Source organism: Vidua macroura, chromosome Z (genome assembly GCF_024509145.1).
Source record: "Vidua macroura isolate BioBank_ID:100142 chromosome Z, ASM2450914v1, whole genome shotgun sequence".
Taxonomy (NCBI): Eukaryota; Metazoa; Chordata; class Aves; order Passeriformes; family Viduidae; genus Vidua; species Vidua macroura.
Window position 1 is genome coordinate 39,299,905 of NC_071611.1, and position 19,788 is coordinate 39,319,692.

Genomic DNA, 19,788 nt, shown 5'->3' on the forward strand with positions numbered 1-19,788 from the left:
CAGCCTTTTGTAAGTGTTTGTTTGCTTTTATGACAGCTGTAGGCACTTGTAGGCTTCAGTGTTTTCACAAATGTGTCATCAGACAATATTTGGCTAGCAGTCATCCTAACAGTTTTGCTATCGCTACTTTTCCCTGCCCCAAAATATTCTTGCCTTTTGTGGTGTAAAGTCTCCTCTTGCCAAAAAAAATCTAGAGAATATTTTTTTCTCAAAGTCAAAATTAATTCAGCATTATATTATTTAAACTTTTTCTTTTGTTAGTAATTTCACTAAATGGTGTGCCTAGGTTGACTATTGTACCGCATACTAAATAAGCCTAAATTTATATAATTTCCATGAAATATAATAATGTGTATTTCATATGGTTACAGTTTTATTATTTTAACGTACAATTACACTAAAAAGCAATAAGATTTTGGCATACTTTCGAATACTGTAAATCTAAGCCCACAATCAAATCACTGAATATTAAAGAAAGAACTACAGCAATAACGCCTCACTCCACGATACTTGAAACACTTTTATGGCACAGGCACTTGGAGATTACTGCCTTTGTAGGACCTTCTCAGAAACCCTGTGCAATTAGGGCATATCAGAAGAAGGAATCACAGCTTGGAGGACTCAGAAGTATCTGGGCTCAGTTGATGTGCTTTGGACACGCCAGGCAGTTTATATATATCTTGGGAAATTCATCCTGTTTGTATTATTCTGAGGAAGTATTCATCTAGTGAAACAAACTAGGATGAGATGAGCACCATTCAGTTTTAACTTTTAATTAAGGAATTTGTTAATAGGAAAGGAAATCAGCAGTTCCACAAACTGTGGCACTAGTGGATTTTGGTCTCCTAAGAATTAAAGTTTCTTGAGTTTTCAAGAAATTATGCTAAGGCTGTAGCATTAGTTCACTCTGTATTACACACCAGTGAATTCTCATATGAAAACAATGTCACCATTCTCACATATAAACTAATTGCAGCTGCCATGAAAAATATCTGAGAAACTACATAATTTGCTATAATGCTTAAACCAGTCTGATTAATGCAGCCTAACAGCTACCTAACAGCTGTTATTTTTGCCTAGCTGCTACATACTCACTTGTTTGTCAGTTGACGATATTCTCCTATTTTTGTCGACATATCAATGATTTGGCCTATCATTTCCCAACATATAGAATAATGCTTTTTATAGCGTGCCTGAGCTCTTTCAGCAGCAATTTTCTCATGGTATTCTCTTTCTCTGGTTATTTGTTCTTCATTATCAATAGTTTCTTGTTTTGCAAGAGCCTAGAATTTTTTTAAGGAAAAAATTTGAGACTGTAATGAAAATGAAAGTGCAGAGGTACACAAACCTGAAAATGAAAATTAATTTAAGAAACAAAACCAGCTTGATTCTCACCAGAGTTGCATAGCCAGCAGTCAGACTAACATATAAACAAATCTAAGCATTTTTATTCACTTTATAAATTCCCATTTGTCTGCTTTCTAAAATAGAATAAAATAAAGAAGAAACCCATTACTTCTTTTATGACAAACAGATTAAGACATATTCAGTCCCTGAGGGCAGTGAAATTGCAGCTTTCAGTGTAACAACCTGTTTAGAATATGTAATTTATCTTACTAGATTCTGATCTTCAAATAATTTCGTATTATTGATGTTGTTCAATCTTTGAAAGATTTCTGGTCATGGTAGAAAATTATCAGTAGTTCCCGTAGTGGTGTGCTCCATCACCCGTAGTGATGGTGGCTGAAAGCATACTTAAAGAAGTGAAGTAATCAATAGCTATAGCTGCTGATTACACAGGGTTCCAGCTGTGTTGGAAGATTTGAAGTTGCTGATCATTTTTGACAGGAGAAAAAAAAAATCTAATATTACATTATGACCTACTATGAGCATAGCACTTGGCAATTTTCCACAGAAATATAAGTCCTTTTAATCAACTTAAAGCTTCAATGAGAAATTAGGACTCATGAGTGAAACTACTCCAGCATTTTTCAAAAACAGACTTTAACAGATCATATGTAAATGAAATTAAGAACATGATTCCTGAAACAGGACCTTAGGTTATTGTCCTTTTGCCTCTGTGAGACTGTGCCTTTTAAAACTCAGCACACAGAGATGTCTTCCTACAAAGTTAAAATCAGTATGGAAGAAAAATCAGACTTTCAGTTACTCAGCTTTATCCCTTATTAAAGGATCATGGAAGAATAGAATGGTTTGGGTTGGAAGGGACCTTTAGAGGCCAGCTAGTTCAAATCTGTTGCCGTGGGCAGGCCCCCCTTTCACTGGATCAGGTAGATTAACTGTTCTTTCTCCCTGCAAAATTCCCCCAAACTTTTAACACAGTACAAAATGTACTCAGTCCCACAGTTACAGTTACATCCTTATTGCTTATAGCTGTGACTTTGAACAAAGACAAAAGAATATATTTATCACTAAATCATCACGTCCCTAGAAAAGTCCTGAAGTCTAACAGTTGACAACACAAATTTTGTAACAGGAAGGTATTCTAGCACTCCTGCAGCAATTCAGAGATCAATCTTTTACCACTTCTCTGTCAAGAGCTTCCTGTAACTCCTTCTGTTGTCTTTCTTCATATTGCTTTTCCCTGAAAATTCTGTTTTGCCTTAGCACCTCTTTTTCATGCCGAACATGAATGAGTTGAGCAGCAATCCTTCGCTCATGCTGAGATTGTTTCATTAGTCTGTAAATGAGCTGCTCCTCCTGGTAAGCCCTCTAAAAGATAAAAAATAATAGTACTAAGCACAATTGATAAACTATTTCCTAGAAAACTCATCAGTGATTAATATGAGAAATAGGAATGTCGTCATATGACGGAATTCACCTACTTATATGGGACATAAATTCAGAAAACATTCGTATCTATTTATTAGTACAATTTGCACAAACTATGTAAGAATTCAAAATATGTCTTAACTGAGACACTCAGTCAAAATATATCTGGTCAGACTAACTCCATTTTAATGTGGTTATTTCCCATGTGCAAAGAAACTGCAGCATATTTCAAATAACAGCTTCTTATCTGAACATATACCCTTTCCTCAAATCATTAATTTAACCCTGTTATTCACCAGTCCCCATTCTCAGCCATAATCTTCAGCATCCTTGAGCAATCTATTTTCTACATATTTGAATTTTTTTTCTTCTTTTTGGGGAATTGGGTAATTATATTTTCCATTCTTCCCTATTCAGCAGACTGGGACTATGAGGAAGAATTCAAAACCAAGCAAAATACAAGACTTCTGCGTAATAGTTCCAATGTCCTTACTGGGACATGAATATAATATGCAATGCAGTACTAAAGGAAAATCATTCTGAACCATTACTTGAGATGTGGTCTGTATGCACAGACACTTTGAAGGCTGTGAGTTGTTATTTTTCAAAGTATTCTTGAAACATAATAGTGTCTTCTCACTGCTACACTTCTCCAGACTTTTCTTGGTACCTAAACTAATGCTTAATCTAATCTCAAATTTTGCCTTACTATCACAGTCCAAAACTCCTTTTGAGTCCTGAACAAAAATATCAGCTTGCCTTATAAGTATCATTGCCAAATACCAATGTTACAGCAGAATTCTAGAGGAAATTTCTGATTTGCTGAATATTTGCTTCTGATGCATCAAAACTGCTATGAAATGTATTCAAATTTAAGGACTTAAATTGGGATCTGGTCTGAAGATCTCAAATTCAGTCTCCTAAAAACAAAGGCACAAGCAAAGTCAATTACTAGTAATTAAAAAAAAAACCCAAAAAACAAAAAACCAAACACACAAAAACAAAGTATCACTTCTATTATCTTTCAATCTGGTTTATGTTTTCATCAGCTGTCTGTGACAGAGAAGGCAAAACACCGTATGTAACTTCACCAATAAATGAAAATTCCAACTTGATTGCATATGACATTATTTATGAAAAAGTTCTATGAAGAGGTCTAGATCTGTCCTACACAATGGAGCCGGGATACCTGTAATAGAATTTTAATGCAAAGTATGACTGTTGCAGTTGCAAGAATAAGAGAAGAACTTTCTAAAAAGTTTAGATATTTAATGCTGATGCTGGGGAGAAGTCAAACAAACAAACAAGCAAATATCTTTTTCCATATTTTTTAAGTTCCTCTGCCTTCGCAATTGCTGGGAATAAAGTACATTCCAATTAAATTCTGGTGACTTGAAAATATTAAGCTAATATAAAAATATCTTAACATTTTCATTATTTCAGCCAAAATGTGAGTTTTGCCCTCTGCTTTCCTAGTACTGAGTCTAAAGACAGTCCTCATGACAAATGTGCACTCATCTCAGGCCTTAATCATAGAGTCCTTCACCTGTATGCGATATTATCTCTCTACAAAGCTTTTCACTAAATCAAGATCTAATTTCAAATGTGTCTTGTTTTGTTCTTTATTTGTAGTATACTATTTGTAAATTGTTTGTCTATGGAGGGAATTATCATCATACATCCAACTGAAATGGAAAACAATGCAGTCATAACAACTTTGTTCTCTGAGTCATTTAATACTGCTCAGGTGATAAAATTTCGCAATAGTACTGCCTACTGAAGAGATAATCTGTCCATTTTCTCTTACTTTCATGAGCTCAAGGCAATAACAGGAGGTGCAGTGCCCTTTTCTGCCTCAATTCTATCCACTGTTTCATGGTACTTAGTATTTCAATTGAGATTTCAAAGAGCAGAGGTTACAGAATTTACTTCCTATTGCAAGTAAATATCCTTAATTTTTTTCATTAGTTGCTGCTTACCCTTAACCACAAATTATTACAGCAGTAATAAACCTTCACCAGTGGAAAATTGATGTTAAAATCCTTAATTCACAGTGAATTGAAGGAGCCACCATAACAGAGTGGTCATTTGTCATACGCAAACCATCAATTGAATGGTGCAAACAGTTGGTCCAGTGAGAAATTAAAACACCTTCTCTAGGTGAATTTCCTCTTCATACAGAAAATTGGAAGATGCTCCTTTAGAACACTTCACAGGAGCCAAAACAGATCTTCTCTTTTTAAAAGGGTAGAGAACTTCAATATTTTAAGTGATCAAATACTTTGGCATGCTCACTAGGCCTAAAGAGAGCCAGTAGGAAATTCTTGAGGAACAAGAAAAACAGAAAAGGCAATTCACTCAAAACTACACAACAGATAAATAAGGATTCCAAACACCAAACTCTAAACTCATAGTTTCAAAAAGGATCCTCATTGGATGGATGAGTGCAAAATCAGTAGCTATCTTTCACACAAGAAGGAATGCAGAAAGTACTCAAGCCTGGCAAGTACTCAAAAGCTGGCAAGTTTTGAAACTTCTGAACATAGAAGGACACAAAATAAAAATTGCAGAAAAAGTTTTTGACCTAACATTTTGTATCAACATCTTCACAGAGAACTGTGAAGTGCTTGAAGAAATCATAAATATCACAAATGGGACAACTTAGTAATACTTTGAAAAATTACTATTAAGAAAGCATAATAGATGCTTTTGTCAGTTTACCTACTTAAGACAAGAGTGGCATCCAGTGGCCAAACATTAATGTGTTTATGTTTTGTGTTGCTCATACATAGTTACTATATCATATTCTTCTATTTTTCTATTTCCTTATTTGATTTACATACAAGTGATACATTTCTGTGCTGTTTTTCAGTCATAAATGACCATTTTATGACCAAAACTTGGAGCTTAGCACACACAAATCTATTTGATTGACAAGTAATAAGCTAGTAACAATTTGTTTCTCCTCCCATTTTCACATTCTTAATTTACTTCTGATAGAAAATTATGTCTGATAACTTTTTACATCAGAGATATAAAATCTGAACAGAGCATTAAAAATAACAAGTACAAATCACCAACAATTTGTTGAAATCTGAAGATAAAGGTTCAGTTGGGATGAAACCATACAACTGTCAAATATGTTCAACACCTGCCTATGAAAATCTGACTGGCATCATGCTGTGTTCCACTTAGAGTACTGTCATGGAATTGTAAAGTATTCTCTCTGAGGTTCCACCTTGCAGTGCACCAAAAAAAAAAAAATGAACAAGATTATTTTAATAAACTTTAATAAATATGGATATGAAACATATTACAGCAGTCCAAAAGGATGAAATTCCTTCCATTCTAAATGATCCCATGCCATGTTCAAGATTTATACAGTGGAGGTAAAACTCAGACCTGAATGCATATAAACAGCTAAAATTTCAGTCAACAAAGCCTTTCTGGTTCAATATTTAATAAATGGAAAAAGCAATCTTGAACTATTTTCTATTTTCATTCATTTTTTTTAAGAAAATACCTCAGTTTGCTTCCCAGTTCTCTTAAGTCAAGTAGCATCTAATGTCTGAAATCTCACGAATTTCCAACAAAACAGTTTTTCCTCTGTTAATCTGGAACCAAATTACCACTAAATATATTCTCTGATATGGTCAGATTACTGTTTCAGTCAAATGCTAATTTTCCTTCTTGTCCCTGCAGTATGTGATTTCAATTGTTTGTATAGCAAAGCTGATTTTTCTTCCTGGGAAGCTAGGAACACTACTGCTAGTTTTCACTTGATTTGGAGCCTCTCTGGAGCCATTCTGAGCTGCTATATCCACCAAGTACTCTAGTGACCATAGCTTTTAGAATCAGTAGTCCACACTGCTGGGGCTGCAAGAGCTGAGAGCTCTTAAAGAATAAGTTTTTGGGACTGCAGTGATTTCAGGCAAGTGCGTTGCAAAACTTTCATCATGGCCTACGTGTATCAACAAGAACATGATATAAATCTCTTTGAATAAGAACTCAGAGACAGGATATATCTAGAGATGGACTTTTCTAAGTCACTACTGGTATTTTTCAAGAATATAGGTCTGAGATAGACATTGAGCAGCATCTAACTTCTAGATGTTTACCCCAAAAAACTTTTTCTTAACATTTCCAAAAAATCTCCAGATATTAGGTGTCAAGGCTTAAAAATATATATATGTGCAATAGCTCATATTTTCAGAGATACTACATGTCTGAAATGCTACTATTATGAGATATTATTATTACTAGTATTATTAGTATTAGCAGTAGAGATAGGCTCAGCTATATATGTTCAACACACATGATCTAAACTAAGGACTCACAGGGAAATACTAAAACAAAAAGTAACCAGAAATCAAAAAAAAAAAAAAAACAGTAAGTTACAAGGCTGTGTTTTGATAGAATCATTATAAAAGAGACAATCTGTGAAATTAGTAATCTAAAAGCTACTTTTCAAAGGAGCATGAAGAAGAATCTTTTGCTTTTTAATGTATGAAGAAAAATCTTAAAAGCCTTGTTCTTTATGGGACAGGATTCAAATGTAATAATCTGCAACATTCATTTTTAGACACAACACAGACATTCTCCAGAGACATATCTTGTATTTCATAACACATCAAACACCAAATCTCTGACCTGCAAATAAAATTTTGGTTCTCAGCACAGCCATTTCAGAATTCATCAGTCCAGATGAAAACCTTCATATGACACATTTGTAACTACAGGTTTTCAAACAAGGAATGCCATGTTTTGTTGTTCTTAAATAATAATCTTCTTTAGAACCAGTATATATTTTGGTACCATTGGATGTTCAACTTTTGGGGGAGGGAGACAGGGAATAGAAGGCAGGTCAGCAGTAAATTTCTAATAATCTTTGTTCTGCTGCCTTAATTTTATCCTTTTAAGTTTATGAGAATGGTGTATGACATAAAGGTAGTGAGGAAGAACAGCTAACCTTCTGTATTTTTTAAGGGTTAACATAAAAGAGATATTCAGACGTGTGTATAAGTCCCTTTATCCCCTTCAAATTTTATTTAGCCTTCCAGAAGACCTTTGTAAGCACATTTTAGATTATTAATTAAATGCACATGGACTATGTACTTCAGCATACAATTTCCCACCTCTTGAGCCTCGTGTGCTGCTAACTGATCCACTAGCATTCTTTGTCGTCTCTTTGCTCGTTGCTCTCTAGCGAATGTATCTTCCTGTACACGTTTTTGAATTTTCCTTATATATTCATCATCTGAATAAATATTTAACAGCTCAGATCTCATCTCTGGTATAGTTTCTAGACTTGTTGCTTGAAACTTCTGTGTTTGCAATAATTCTTGCACATCACTGATTGAAAAAAAGAAAAACTGGAATTACCATTCTTTTAAGGGTCTTTTCACACAGGTGTCTGTATAGTTATGTGCAAGTACAACAAATGTAGGGCATCACTCTGTGGGATCTGTGGCTACTTCTTGACAATGTCCACGAGGTCCAGCACTGACTTGGGCCAACTAATCATTAGTTTATTTGTCAACACAAAGGCAAATTCCACAGAAATAGGAAATTAGGATGGCTCATAGAATGCCAAAGAAAGTTGGGTTACTCCTCAATATAGCCCTACACTCTGAATAGTTTTGCAGGTATTAATCACAGGTTTATACACAGAAATATCCACAGCAGTATACAACAGTGTCACATCTTCTGAGCAGGGCATGCATATCACCAAAGGTGACAGAATGAAAATTACTTGCAATTATTCACAAATAAATCAACATCACAAAGTTTCAGGATAAAAGTTACTTCTTTTTCCTTTGAAATGTGTTACTATGTATGCACATTCACAAGCATTCCTATCTTGCTGCAAGGGTAACTGACCTTACAGACCCAATGACTAAAATGCACAGAGAAAATATGCATTTTGAGCCTTTCCTTGGTGCACACATGGCAAAATGTAGTGAAGGAAGCTTGAGCTGTCCCTACTACAACTAAAGGTAACTTAAAGACACTGCAATTGTGCTGGACCTGAAATCAGTGCTAGAGCGGCATTCATTCAAAGGATAATCACAGTTCAAACTAAATGACACATTATTCTTTCTTCAAGTAGCTGTCTACATAGCAGACACCTGGGGTAGGATCCAGCCTATTCTTAACAGTTTAACATCCCAATGTTACCTGTCAGTCACATGGCCGTGTACTGCAGACACATTTCCTGTCATAGACTTCTCAAACTTGTCTATCTCCTTGTATACGTTCTGAAGAAGTAACACAGAATTTAATGTTTCCTTTCTCTTCACAAAGTAACATAAAGAAGATTCAATAGAGCAACTAATAGGGAATTACTTTTATGTCATGTTAGTACAAGAGAAATGCTTACACTGAAAATATTTCAAGCATCAGCTACACCAAGAATAAAGGCAAGATGATTTCCATCTTTCACCTTTCACTTCCTTCCCCTCTTCCCCTCTTCTAGCTACAAGTACTTCCACCAGCCAGAAAATCCTAGAATTTTGCAGCTGTTCTTTTTAAAGGATAATTCTGATTTTGCATAGGGCTCTAGCAGAGCATGTAATTCTCACCATATGGGGATTTGAAACAAGATACTCTGGAATACGATCTGCTTTTGATTTAGTAGCTTGAATGTGTCCCTAATAGTTATTCAAGTAACTGTCTTACTATAGGTTACTAAACTCTAGATTTAAAGACTCCTGTTACTGTTACCCAGTTGTAAAAAGCAGTAATAGTTGCACCCCTAATGGCAATATAATTCATTAACTTGAATTATAATCCATGAATTTTTTTGTACTAGATAATGCAGATTTTTTTTTTAATTGCTGCATCTCTCTTTGATTTAAGGTTATTGCAAATTTCAGCTGTTACTAGTATTTAATAGGCACACAGTTTCATAGTGTGTTATAAAACAGTTCAAACATTATGGTGCAAAATGTTATAATGCACAAATCAAAATGGAACACTAATGTTTTTATTTAATGTATTGTTTCTAGTAGACTCATAGCTACTCTTAACAATCAAATTACTACCTATCTATGGTATTTATTGAAAACAAAATTTCTCTTACATCAAAACAATTCTTATTTTAAAAAACTGCAAAATCATAATTGTGTAAATATTCAGCCCAATTTTCACTGGTTGAATTGACATCATTTTGACAGCAGCTTTTGGACGGTACAAGTACAGTATTTGTAACCATAAATGTTCTCAGAAACTGTGAGGTTTGAGTTAATGTAATTAGCATTAAAACAATATAGATGATAATTACCTCTGCTTCCCTTTTCTTCTTTAAGAATCTTTTGGCTTCAAACGATTTTATGGTAGATCTTGATGGCTGTTGTTGAATCTGCATAACAGCTGTTTGAATCCTGGCCATTATTTCATTTTGTCTCCTTCCTATGTAATGCTGATATGAACCAAATATAATTAAGCCAAAAATTATCTTCCCGGAAGAAACTAGAAGAGATTATCAGGCTCCAGACTTGAGCAGATGAGCAGTGCTTTATAGACTTTTAAGGGCTTTTATTGAATTCTAGTTCTAGTAAGGTACCTGTTTCAGGTCTGAATAAAGCACAGAAAATGAGAATACCAGTTCCTGGTACAGAAACTGAGAATACCATTATGTAAGACATTATGTAACACTAGCACAGACAATCAAGAAGTAACAAACATATAAATTACACTCATTTGAAGTGCACCAGATACACAGGCAGGTAAATGTGGAATAAAGAAAAAATAGTTTTTATACAAAGAAGTCAAAGATAGTTAGAAATATATAATACATCAAAAGAGATATTCCAAAATTTTCTTTTATAATGTTATTTTGAATATTTTGTTTATTGCTTGCATTTTCCTGTCTAGATACATGAAGAGGCCTTTTTTTCCTTCTTACCCATGTAGTAGCAATAGAACAGCTAAATAACCACAGTAAGACTCTCTCCCTTCATTAGCCACATAAAATATGTATCAAATTAGTCAACGACTGTCAGTGTGGTTCAATACTCTGATGCCTGGCCATTTCCTCTATATAAACTACAAACTCTGCTTTGGATGAATGTCCCCATGTCTAAAGTAATATCTTCTTCCTTTTTTTCTTCATCAGAACAGCTACACAGAAGTACAAGATGTCCTGAGGCCATACCTACTATAGATGCCCTTCTCCTGTCATTTTCCTGCTTCTGTACAATGCTCCATCTTTTCTTCACAGAAGAATCACACAAAACTCTTTTACAAGGACATCTCAAATGCATACAAGTTGTGATATGTACACTTTGTCTTCAAATCTATAAATATTTTCCATGCTTGACAATATGCAAACACTCTCAATTTAAGATGAAGTGATTTTTAAATAGGAACGTTTTTAAGGTCTCATAAGAGTACATTGGCTTTGTTTCCATGCACATCTCTTTTCTTTGTTCTTCTATAAACAAGAGCATGTAGCACAGAATCAGGAAGCCTTCACACTGGTTTTAATTAATTCATTAAGAACATAACCTTCAGAAAATACTTCTTCAGAAGTCTATAAAAATAAGTAGTCACCTTTTCAGTGTCTTGAGCTCTTTGCTCTTCTTGGAGGTTCTGAGCTCTCAGCCGTTCTGCAACAGCCACACGAGCTCTCTTATCTGTTAGCAACTTGGATTTTGTTTCGTTCTTATGTGGCACTACAGTTTTCAAATGTTAACCATCCAGCAGAGAAGAGTCAGAAATAGCAATAAACATTAAAATATTATAATTTTGAGACCATTGCTTCAAGCTGTTTTTTTCTGTGTTAATGTACACAGAAAAACCTATAAACATGTTTAAACTGAAAATCAGGACCAGCTCCATAGAAAAGAACTTAGAGATTTGAACTTGAATGATGCCAAACTTTGTTTAGTTGACAGAAAAGGACACTTCATTGCTCTGTACAGCTTCCTCTGGAAGGGAAGCACAGAGGGACACTCTGGTATCCAGTGAGAGGACATGTGGAATAAAATCATAGAATGGTTTGGGTTGACAGGGACTTTCAAGATCACCTGGTTTCAAGCCTCCTGCTCTGGGGAGGGACAGCTTCAACTAGACCAGGTTATTTAAAGTCCCATCCAACCTGGCCTTTAACACTTCCAGGGATGGGTAATCCACACATTTTCTGGGCAACCTGTGCCAGTGCCTCACCACCCTCACAATAAAGAATTTTTTCTTAATATCTAGTCTACTAGATATTACTACCACTACTGCTACTACTACTTCTACTACTACTACTACTACGTCTACTACCACCATCTACTTTCTTCCAGTATGAAGGCAGTCGCCCATTTCCTGTTGCTCCATGCCCTCATAAAAAATCTTCCTGTGTCTTTCTTGTAGGCTCCCTTCAGTTATGTCAGGTACTGGAAGGCTGCAATTAGGTCACTCCAGACCCTTCTTTTTTCCAGACTGAACAATCCCGATTATCTCAGCTTTTCCTCCTAGCAGAGGTGCTCTATCACTCTAATAATCTTGGTGGCCTCCTCTGGACTCATTACAACAGCTTCATGTCCCTCCCATGCTGGGAGCCCAGAGCTGGATGCAGTGCTCCAGGTGGGTCTCAGCAGAGCAGAGCAGAGCAGAGCAGAGCAGAGCAGAGCAGAGCAGAGGGGCAGAATCCCCTCCCTGCCCTGCTGCCCACGGGGCTCTGGATGCAGCCATGGACACGTTTGGCTCTCTGGGCTGTGAGTGCCATGGCCGGGCCATGTGCAGCCTCTCATCCACCAGCACCCCGAAGCCCTTCTGGGCAGGGCTGCTCTGGGTCTGTTCATGCCCAGCCTGTGCTGGTACCAGGGGTTGTTCCAGCCCGGGTACAGCACCAGCACTTGATCTTTGTAAATCTCATCATTTTTTCCATGGGCCCACTTCATGACCCTGTCCCCCAGTTCCCATCCTGCTGTCCCACCACTCAAGAGGTTGTGGCCTGAGAAGTGAAGAATGAGGCAAAAAAAGTTGAGTATCTCTGTCTTCTCTGTCGTCAGCAGTTTTCCAGCACTGCTTATTGACCTTCCTTTTCTGCTGAACATACCTGTAGAAGCTCCTCCTGTTATTTTTTGTTCAGTTCCAGCTTTGCCTTGGCCTTCATCACTCCATCCCTAAAATGATACTTCATCTCTGTACTCTTACCAGCTCACTGCCCCAGCTTCAGTTGCCTGTGTGTTTGCTTTCCCAGCAGTTCCCTAATTCAGCCATGCCAGTCTCTGCTCTTATTTGCCTGATTTCTTGCTCCAGGGGATTGCTAGCTCTTGCTTACTATGGAAGAATTCCTTAAAGATCTGCCACCTCTCTTCTCCTCCCTTGTCCCTGAGGGCAGCCTCTCAGGTGATCTATCTCCTTAAAGAGTTGGAAGTCTGCTTTCCTGAAGGGAAAAGGGATCTACCTTCACTCTTTATCTGATACCTCAGGACTAAAACACCATCAACCCCTGCACCAACACTGTCACTGCAGCCCAGGCTGCCTCCAGTCTTGATGTCCCCAGTTATTTTGTTTGTATTGGTGACCATCAGATCCAATATCACATCCCCTCTGGTAGGGCTGTCTATTACCTGGTGCAAGAAGTTATCCTCCATTCCAAGAATTTCCTGGATTGCCCACAGCTCCCTGTGCTACTTTCCCAGCAGATGCTGGGGAGGTTGAAGCCCCCCAGCAGGACAAGAGCCTGCAAGCACTATGCCTCCTGTAGCTGGAGCAAGACTTGGTCAAATAGGCTTGCCTTAGTCAGGAAGACTGTAGTAAACACTAGCCACAGGGTTCCATTTTTTGCTTTGGTCTCTGATTCTTATCCACAGGCTTTCAGCCTGCTCATGTCTATCCCTCAGAGACAACTCTTCACATCCAATCCACCTCTTGATATAGAGGGCAAACCCTCAGCCTCTTGTTCCCCTCCTGTCCTTTCTGAACAGCCTGTAGCCATCCATAGTCACACTTCAGTCACAGGATTTGTCCCATGCTGCACCAGGGGAGGAAAGGAAGCATTTCTTTACTGAAAGTCTCCAGCTTTGTAGATATTCAAAACCACACTGAACAAGGTCCTGAGGAACCTGCTATAGCTGGCTTTGCTTGGAGCAAAGGGGATAAACTGAGTTCCAGAGGCTCTTTCCAACCTCTTTTCCTCTCTTTATTTCTCAACCTTCCTATTCCATCATTCAAATGCCAATCTGAACTTGTCTTGAACAGGACCTACTCTCAGTTGCTCAATTCCTTTAAGCTATCCCTCTACAGGTGAAGTGATATGTTGATTTTTCGGTACTATTTTAGCACTTGTTGGTAAACTTCTGCTTGAAGGCTACTTTCAGAAATAGTGCCAGAAAAAAAAAAAAAGGTATAATTTCTCCCAGCTGAATTTAATTAATAATAGATACCATCTTAAAAATTCCTCATCCTGATAACAAATAATGGTCTGGATATACTGAATATTACTACTGAAAACAAGAAGGAAGTCTTTAACAGAACCTACCACATCAACACTGACTTCCTCTTAGATGTTCTCTTTTCCTTTTATTTTTCTCTCTTTGTGTTTCTCAGCATATGGTTGCTGCAGAATGGAGTGCAGTATAAATATATGGAGAGACATGCAACAGAATGAATCAAACCACTGTGGCACAGAGCTGAACATAGTTATAAATAGGTTTCCTGGAGGAGAAATTACTCTGAGTTGATACCTAGACCGCAATGCAGTCATTAAATGAGTAAAAAGGCAGCTGCTGAACAACTACTAGCTTTTGTTGTTATAGTATTTTAAGTCTGGAGAAAGCTTGAAAACAGAGCAGGTAACACAGAATGAACCAAAACAAAGAAACACAGAAGATCAATATCCTATTGAGTTCCTGATAAGCTGTGCAAACACACTGTACAAGACATAGCAAAGAACTGCTTCTTTTCCTTATAAATAGTGGGCTTTGAATAGAAGATTTACAAAGTAAAGAGGGAATGCACATAACATGTTTGAAAGGTACATGTAAATATGCTACCTTTTTTGTATTTATACAAAACAGACATACTTACCTCTTGATTTCCACTTTCAGTAGACGTAAGTTTTGCAGTTGATGCAGGTCTCATTGCTCCCACCGCTACTCCAGTGAACTTTGTTTTCCTCTTTTTTTCTAAAGCAATATACAATTCATATAAAAGCTTTATTGCAGCCCCATGCTGTCTTGTCATGATGTCTTGGGCCATATTCTCATTAAACTGCACACCAAGGAGGTGAAGTGTGGGTTCCAGGCGAGAAAAATTGTTAATTTTTGCATCTGCACCTCTGTATGATTAAAAACAACAACAAAAAAACTAGAACTTAAACTTATTTTCAATTCCAACTTGCTGCATTAAGCATGGTCATGACACTTATAACAAGACAGAAGTACAAAAAAAAAAACAACCCACAGAGGATTTTCTTAAATAATGTGATACACTCTTTGGCTTAAGTTTTATACTGCTGTACAGGTAACTGCATTGATTACTATGCTTAATTTTTTGAAAATACAAAGACCACATTGGACATTGGATTATATAAATTCTGATATGCGTGCACACAAAGTGCATCTAATAGCAAAAACTAATCTGCAATTGCAGCTAATGGTACACCATCCACAAAACATACAAGGAGTTTGAATGAAGTTTCTATATTAGCTGTATCAATCACTCAAACTCTCACCAGTTAAACCATAAGAAATTACAAAAAAAAAAAAAAAAGGTCTGTATTATCTACTAACCTTTACAACATATTTTTTCTCCAAGAAAAAGGAATAGACACACAGGTTAAAGCAGTGTTGAAAACAAAGTCTGTGCTCTAAATGAGAAATTTATATTTGAAATTAAGATAGTGGCTTGCAGGCCAATATTTCTTTTGATATGTAGGTTCTCAAGAAAAAGCACTCAAAATCCACAGATATATAGGGCAAAACCAAATAACAATAAATTGTCAGTTTAGAACAATTAGCATATCAAATTTCATCAGACATATCCATAACTTCAGTCTGAGTTGAAAGATCATGCTTTCTATACTGCTTTATTGCTTGAGTTCACAATAGCTCCTTCACATGGAGGTCAGCCAAGGTCCTTCTGAGGTCAGCCAAGATCCAGCATAATTCTACAGAAATGCCTAATTTTAACTGAAGACCTTCTGGTAACACAGTACTCATCTTATTCCTAGATTAAACTCTCCAGGAGCTCATTATTCTCACTGTAACAATCCAAGCTTTATTTCTTACACACTGACACTGAACTGAAGCTTACAAGTATTGAGCATTTTTCTGCCATTGATTCAAGGTTAAGATGAGCCCTCTTGCCAGAAATCATCTGAAATGCACTGAGAAGCTCTTAACTTTTTATTCTGTGAGGCTGACTTGTTTGTACATCTCTATTTCTCCCTCCTTGCACTCCTTGATGAGAAGAGCAGCACTTGCAGTCTCCTGATCCTAGGGACTCCCCCCATCACCACAAACTTTCAAAGATTATTGAGAGTGGCCCAGCAATGACATTAGCCAGGTCACACAGCCTGAGCAAGTATGTGCCATTAGGTCCAATTACACATTTACGATTTACTTAAATGTTCCTTAAACTGTTCCTTCTCCATGGTTAAATCCTCCTTCCTACAGGCTTTCCTGTATGTCTCAGGGCCTTGGGATACCTTAGTCTTTTGCATGTCCCAGCAGCTCCACATTTTCCCCAGCCTTCCTTTTGCTGTGGACATACCTTTAAAAGTCCTTCTCGTTGCCCTTCTGCCTAGACATACAACAAGACCTTTTGTCGATGAGGGCAATCATGTATAAAACACAAACAAATTTCATATTGAAATAAATTGCCTGGAGAGGTAGTGTGGTCTCCATCCTTGGAGGTCTTCCAGATCACACAGGGTAAAAACTGGTGCAGACTTTCCTGTTAGTTTCAAGGACTTGGGGTTTCTGAGTGTGAGACTTATTTAGTAGACTAAGCTCAGCCTCAGCATGGCACATGCTCATTTAAGAATCTGAGAGGGAGGCTGATGAATGGAGCCATACTCTGCCATCTTTTTGATGCAGGAAGACACTAAGAATGGCCACTACAGAGGGAGGTCCTGGATCTTCCTGCTCTCTCACATAGAGGGCCGCTCCTCTTTGTCCCCACCTTCCCAGCCTGTTCATCCTTAAGCGCCTGTATCAAGCCATGGCAGCACACTACTCCTGGCAGCTACTTCACCGTCCCACTGCAATTGCAATGATTACCCAGCAACTGCTCACAGGCCTCTAATTTCTTCTGTTTGATCCCCATGCTGCATGCATTACTATACAGGCACTTTATAGTTGTGTGATTTTAAAAAAATTTAGAGTAATTTAGAAAAGGTGTGAGTGCTTTCCCCATAATCCTGTAATCTCAGCACGTCCTTAATTGCATGCATACATTAGGGTGAGCAGCCTTCTGCACTGTTTTGCTGCTCTTATTCACAACACCTTCCTCTTGCTTGCCAGTCTAGGCCATCACTTCCTCTCTTGTTTGAAACTAAACCTCTCCACCAATACTCATTCCTAGTTTAGAACTATGCTCACCAGGTTTGCCAGGCTGTTGACAATGATTTCCTCGTCCAGCTTGGTCAGGTGGATCCCATCTCTTCCTAGCAGTCTTCCCTCTCAAGAGAGGATCCTATGACTAGGAAAAGCAAATCCCCGCAGTGGACAGCAGCTGCGCAACCATTTGTTGACCTGTAGAACCTATCCACTCCTCATCAAGCCCATCCACCAGCAGAAGCGAGGAAAGTAAATACTTGGGCCCTCATGCTTTTGCCTCCAGGTCTCTGGCAATATCCTTGGTGTCCACAGAGAAGAACAGCAGGGATATTAGTGCAAGGGCTGGACAAGTCTCTGCAGCTGTGGACTGAACTTCCGGCATGCAGCAAACCTCCTTGGCTAGCATGTGACATCAGCCGATGGCACTTCCATCTATCTCCTACAGGAGAAAGTCTCCCACTGCTATCCCCACCTGTTCCATCTGGTGCTCTGGGATGGTTTACACTTCACCTGCTCAGATGTTTTGTCACACAGTGCCACCAGCACTCATCTGCTACCACTGCAATGAACCTGTTTGCAGCTGTAGTTCAGCAGGAGGAGCAGACACCTTCCTTTTCCTCACAGAAGTCACCAGCTGCCAGTCACCTCCTTTTCCTAACACAACAATTCTGTCTCTCCCTCAGCACAGCTGCAGGTCCAGGCTCCTGTATCTGCAGTGTCTCAGAGAAGACAGTGTACTGATCTCATTCTGCAGCAGCTTGAGTTGATAACACAGCTCCTCCATGAGCACACACCTCTGCAGGCAAAGCCATCACCTCCCCCTGATGAAGGCACTCCCATCAGTCTGAGACAGGGAGAACTGACTCTTTTCATTGGAGAGAAATTCAAGTTGAGGCCTCTGACACTCTGAGCAGTTGTTCCCGTGGATACTGAGTATCATGCCCTGTCATGCATCCCCATCTTTGCTGAGCACACATAAACTGTCTCAGCAGAGTTTCCAATCACTTCTTGCACATACTGAAGTGTACCTTCACTAAATGCACCTTTCTGATCACCTCAGGACAAGAGCTCAAAGCACCCTTTTACTGGGAAGAATTAAGAAAACTTGTGAAAGGATGCTAGAGCTTGCTAGAAGAAATAAAAGCCTCCTGAACCTATTTTTCCCAGCAACAGCAAGCACTCTAAGAATTACCTGGGATTTTCTAATGATCCCAGAAATTCCTAAGTCCTGCTGTGTGAATCTACTTTTTGTTGGCTGCCTTTATTAGCTGTGCTCAATCTGCTCTCCTACAATTTGGTCAGACTTGGCATAGGAAAGGGTGTAAATACACTAGAAGTTCAAAGAACATAAAAGCAGAGGTTCAGAAGAAACAGGAGGATTTTGTACAGCCTGGAACTCTTGATGAATATGTCCATCATAGTCTGACAAAACACAGCATAAGCCAACCTCATGAATTGCAACATCAGTCTAAAAAAAAAAAAAAAGCTCACAGATCTGCACAAGATTTTTCAACTTACCATTTCACAGTTGTTCCTGATTATAGATATTACACCAGATTACTCATAAACTTATAAATTTTTATATGATCTTCTGCCAGAGCTCCACTCAAAGCCTCATAATGTTTCTCCAACATTTTCATTTTAGTGAAGATGTTATGGTCACCACCACAACACAACACAATATTCCTTATCCTACACAGATCGTGGGCAGAGTTACACTATTCCTAATCATAGAGACATACTTGAAAGGCTTTTTGAACCTCTGGTCTAACCTGGCTACTGGTTATTGTAGTTACAATTAAAATGCATAATTTTCTTGAAGAAGTATGATCAATCTCTCTGGAAATACGAAATATCAATTCATGCCTCAAACATATTTAGCTTTTGAATTACTAAAAAATATTTTAACTCTCCATAAATTCTACAGTGCATTAGCAAATTAGCAAATTAGCTGAGGAAATACATATTTTGTCTGCTTTATGTAAGAAACTTGTCACTTTATACAGGAGATCAAATGTTATCCATATGTACTAACCTTTTCTGTGAAAATTGTTTAAAGTCATCCTGAAGACCATATTTGTGTAGAAGTTCTCCTAGGAGGTAGCCAGTAGAAAATTCTTCTGGAAATGATCCTGGAACTAAGTTTGGGGGTTTCGTCATTGTTTGGAGTTTTTTAGATAAAACAATTAAAAGAATCCAAATGTTAATTTTAATAAAACTTGTTATTATTTTAATAACAAAACTAAATCCAAAGTTTAATAAATAATTCAAAGAAATTTTAGGAGATTGATCAAACAGTAATAGTTTTCAAATCACAAATAAATATACTTTCTGTGTAGTCATTTCACAGCATCAGCTTTACATAGTAATTTCTAATTTTCAGTGTTAAAATGCAACCATCATCATAATTGCCACTGAGATTGTGAAAATATCTATAAACTATAATTACTAGATTTTCCATATGAAATGCAGATAAACAAAAAAGCTAGCTCTAAAG

General features: G+C 37.5%; 2 protein-coding genes across 6 annotated transcripts in view; one reads left to right on the forward strand and one right to left on the reverse strand.

Moving 5' to 3' along the window:
- Positions 1-12,432, forward strand: part of LMBRD2 (LMBR1 domain containing 2) — a 179,622-nt gene extending 167,190 nt beyond the window's left edge. The window contains exon 19 of the transcript XR_008441105.1: positions 12,406-12,432. The gene's annotated coding sequence lies outside the window, so the exon portion shown is untranslated. The remainder of the gene's footprint in view (positions 1-12,405) is intronic.
- Positions 1-19,788, reverse strand: part of SPEF2 (sperm flagellar 2) — a 74,455-nt gene that overhangs the window by 53,223 nt on the left and 1,444 nt on the right. For all 5 annotated transcript variants that reach the window (XM_054002416.1, XM_054002415.1, XM_054002414.1 and 2 more), the window contains exons 2-8: positions 19,327-19,429; positions 14,818-15,067; positions 10,076-10,213; positions 8,971-9,050; positions 7,929-8,145; positions 2,545-2,733; positions 1,096-1,283 (exon numbers count right to left, since the gene is read on the reverse strand). In XM_054002416.1, the coding sequence (XP_053858391.1) occupies positions 1,096-1,283; positions 2,545-2,733; positions 7,929-8,145; positions 8,971-9,050; positions 10,076-10,213; positions 14,818-15,067; positions 19,327-19,429 (1,165 nt within the window). The remainder of the gene's footprint in view (positions 1-1,095; positions 1,284-2,544; positions 2,734-7,928; positions 8,146-8,970; positions 9,051-10,075; positions 10,214-14,817; positions 15,068-19,326; positions 19,430-19,788) is intronic.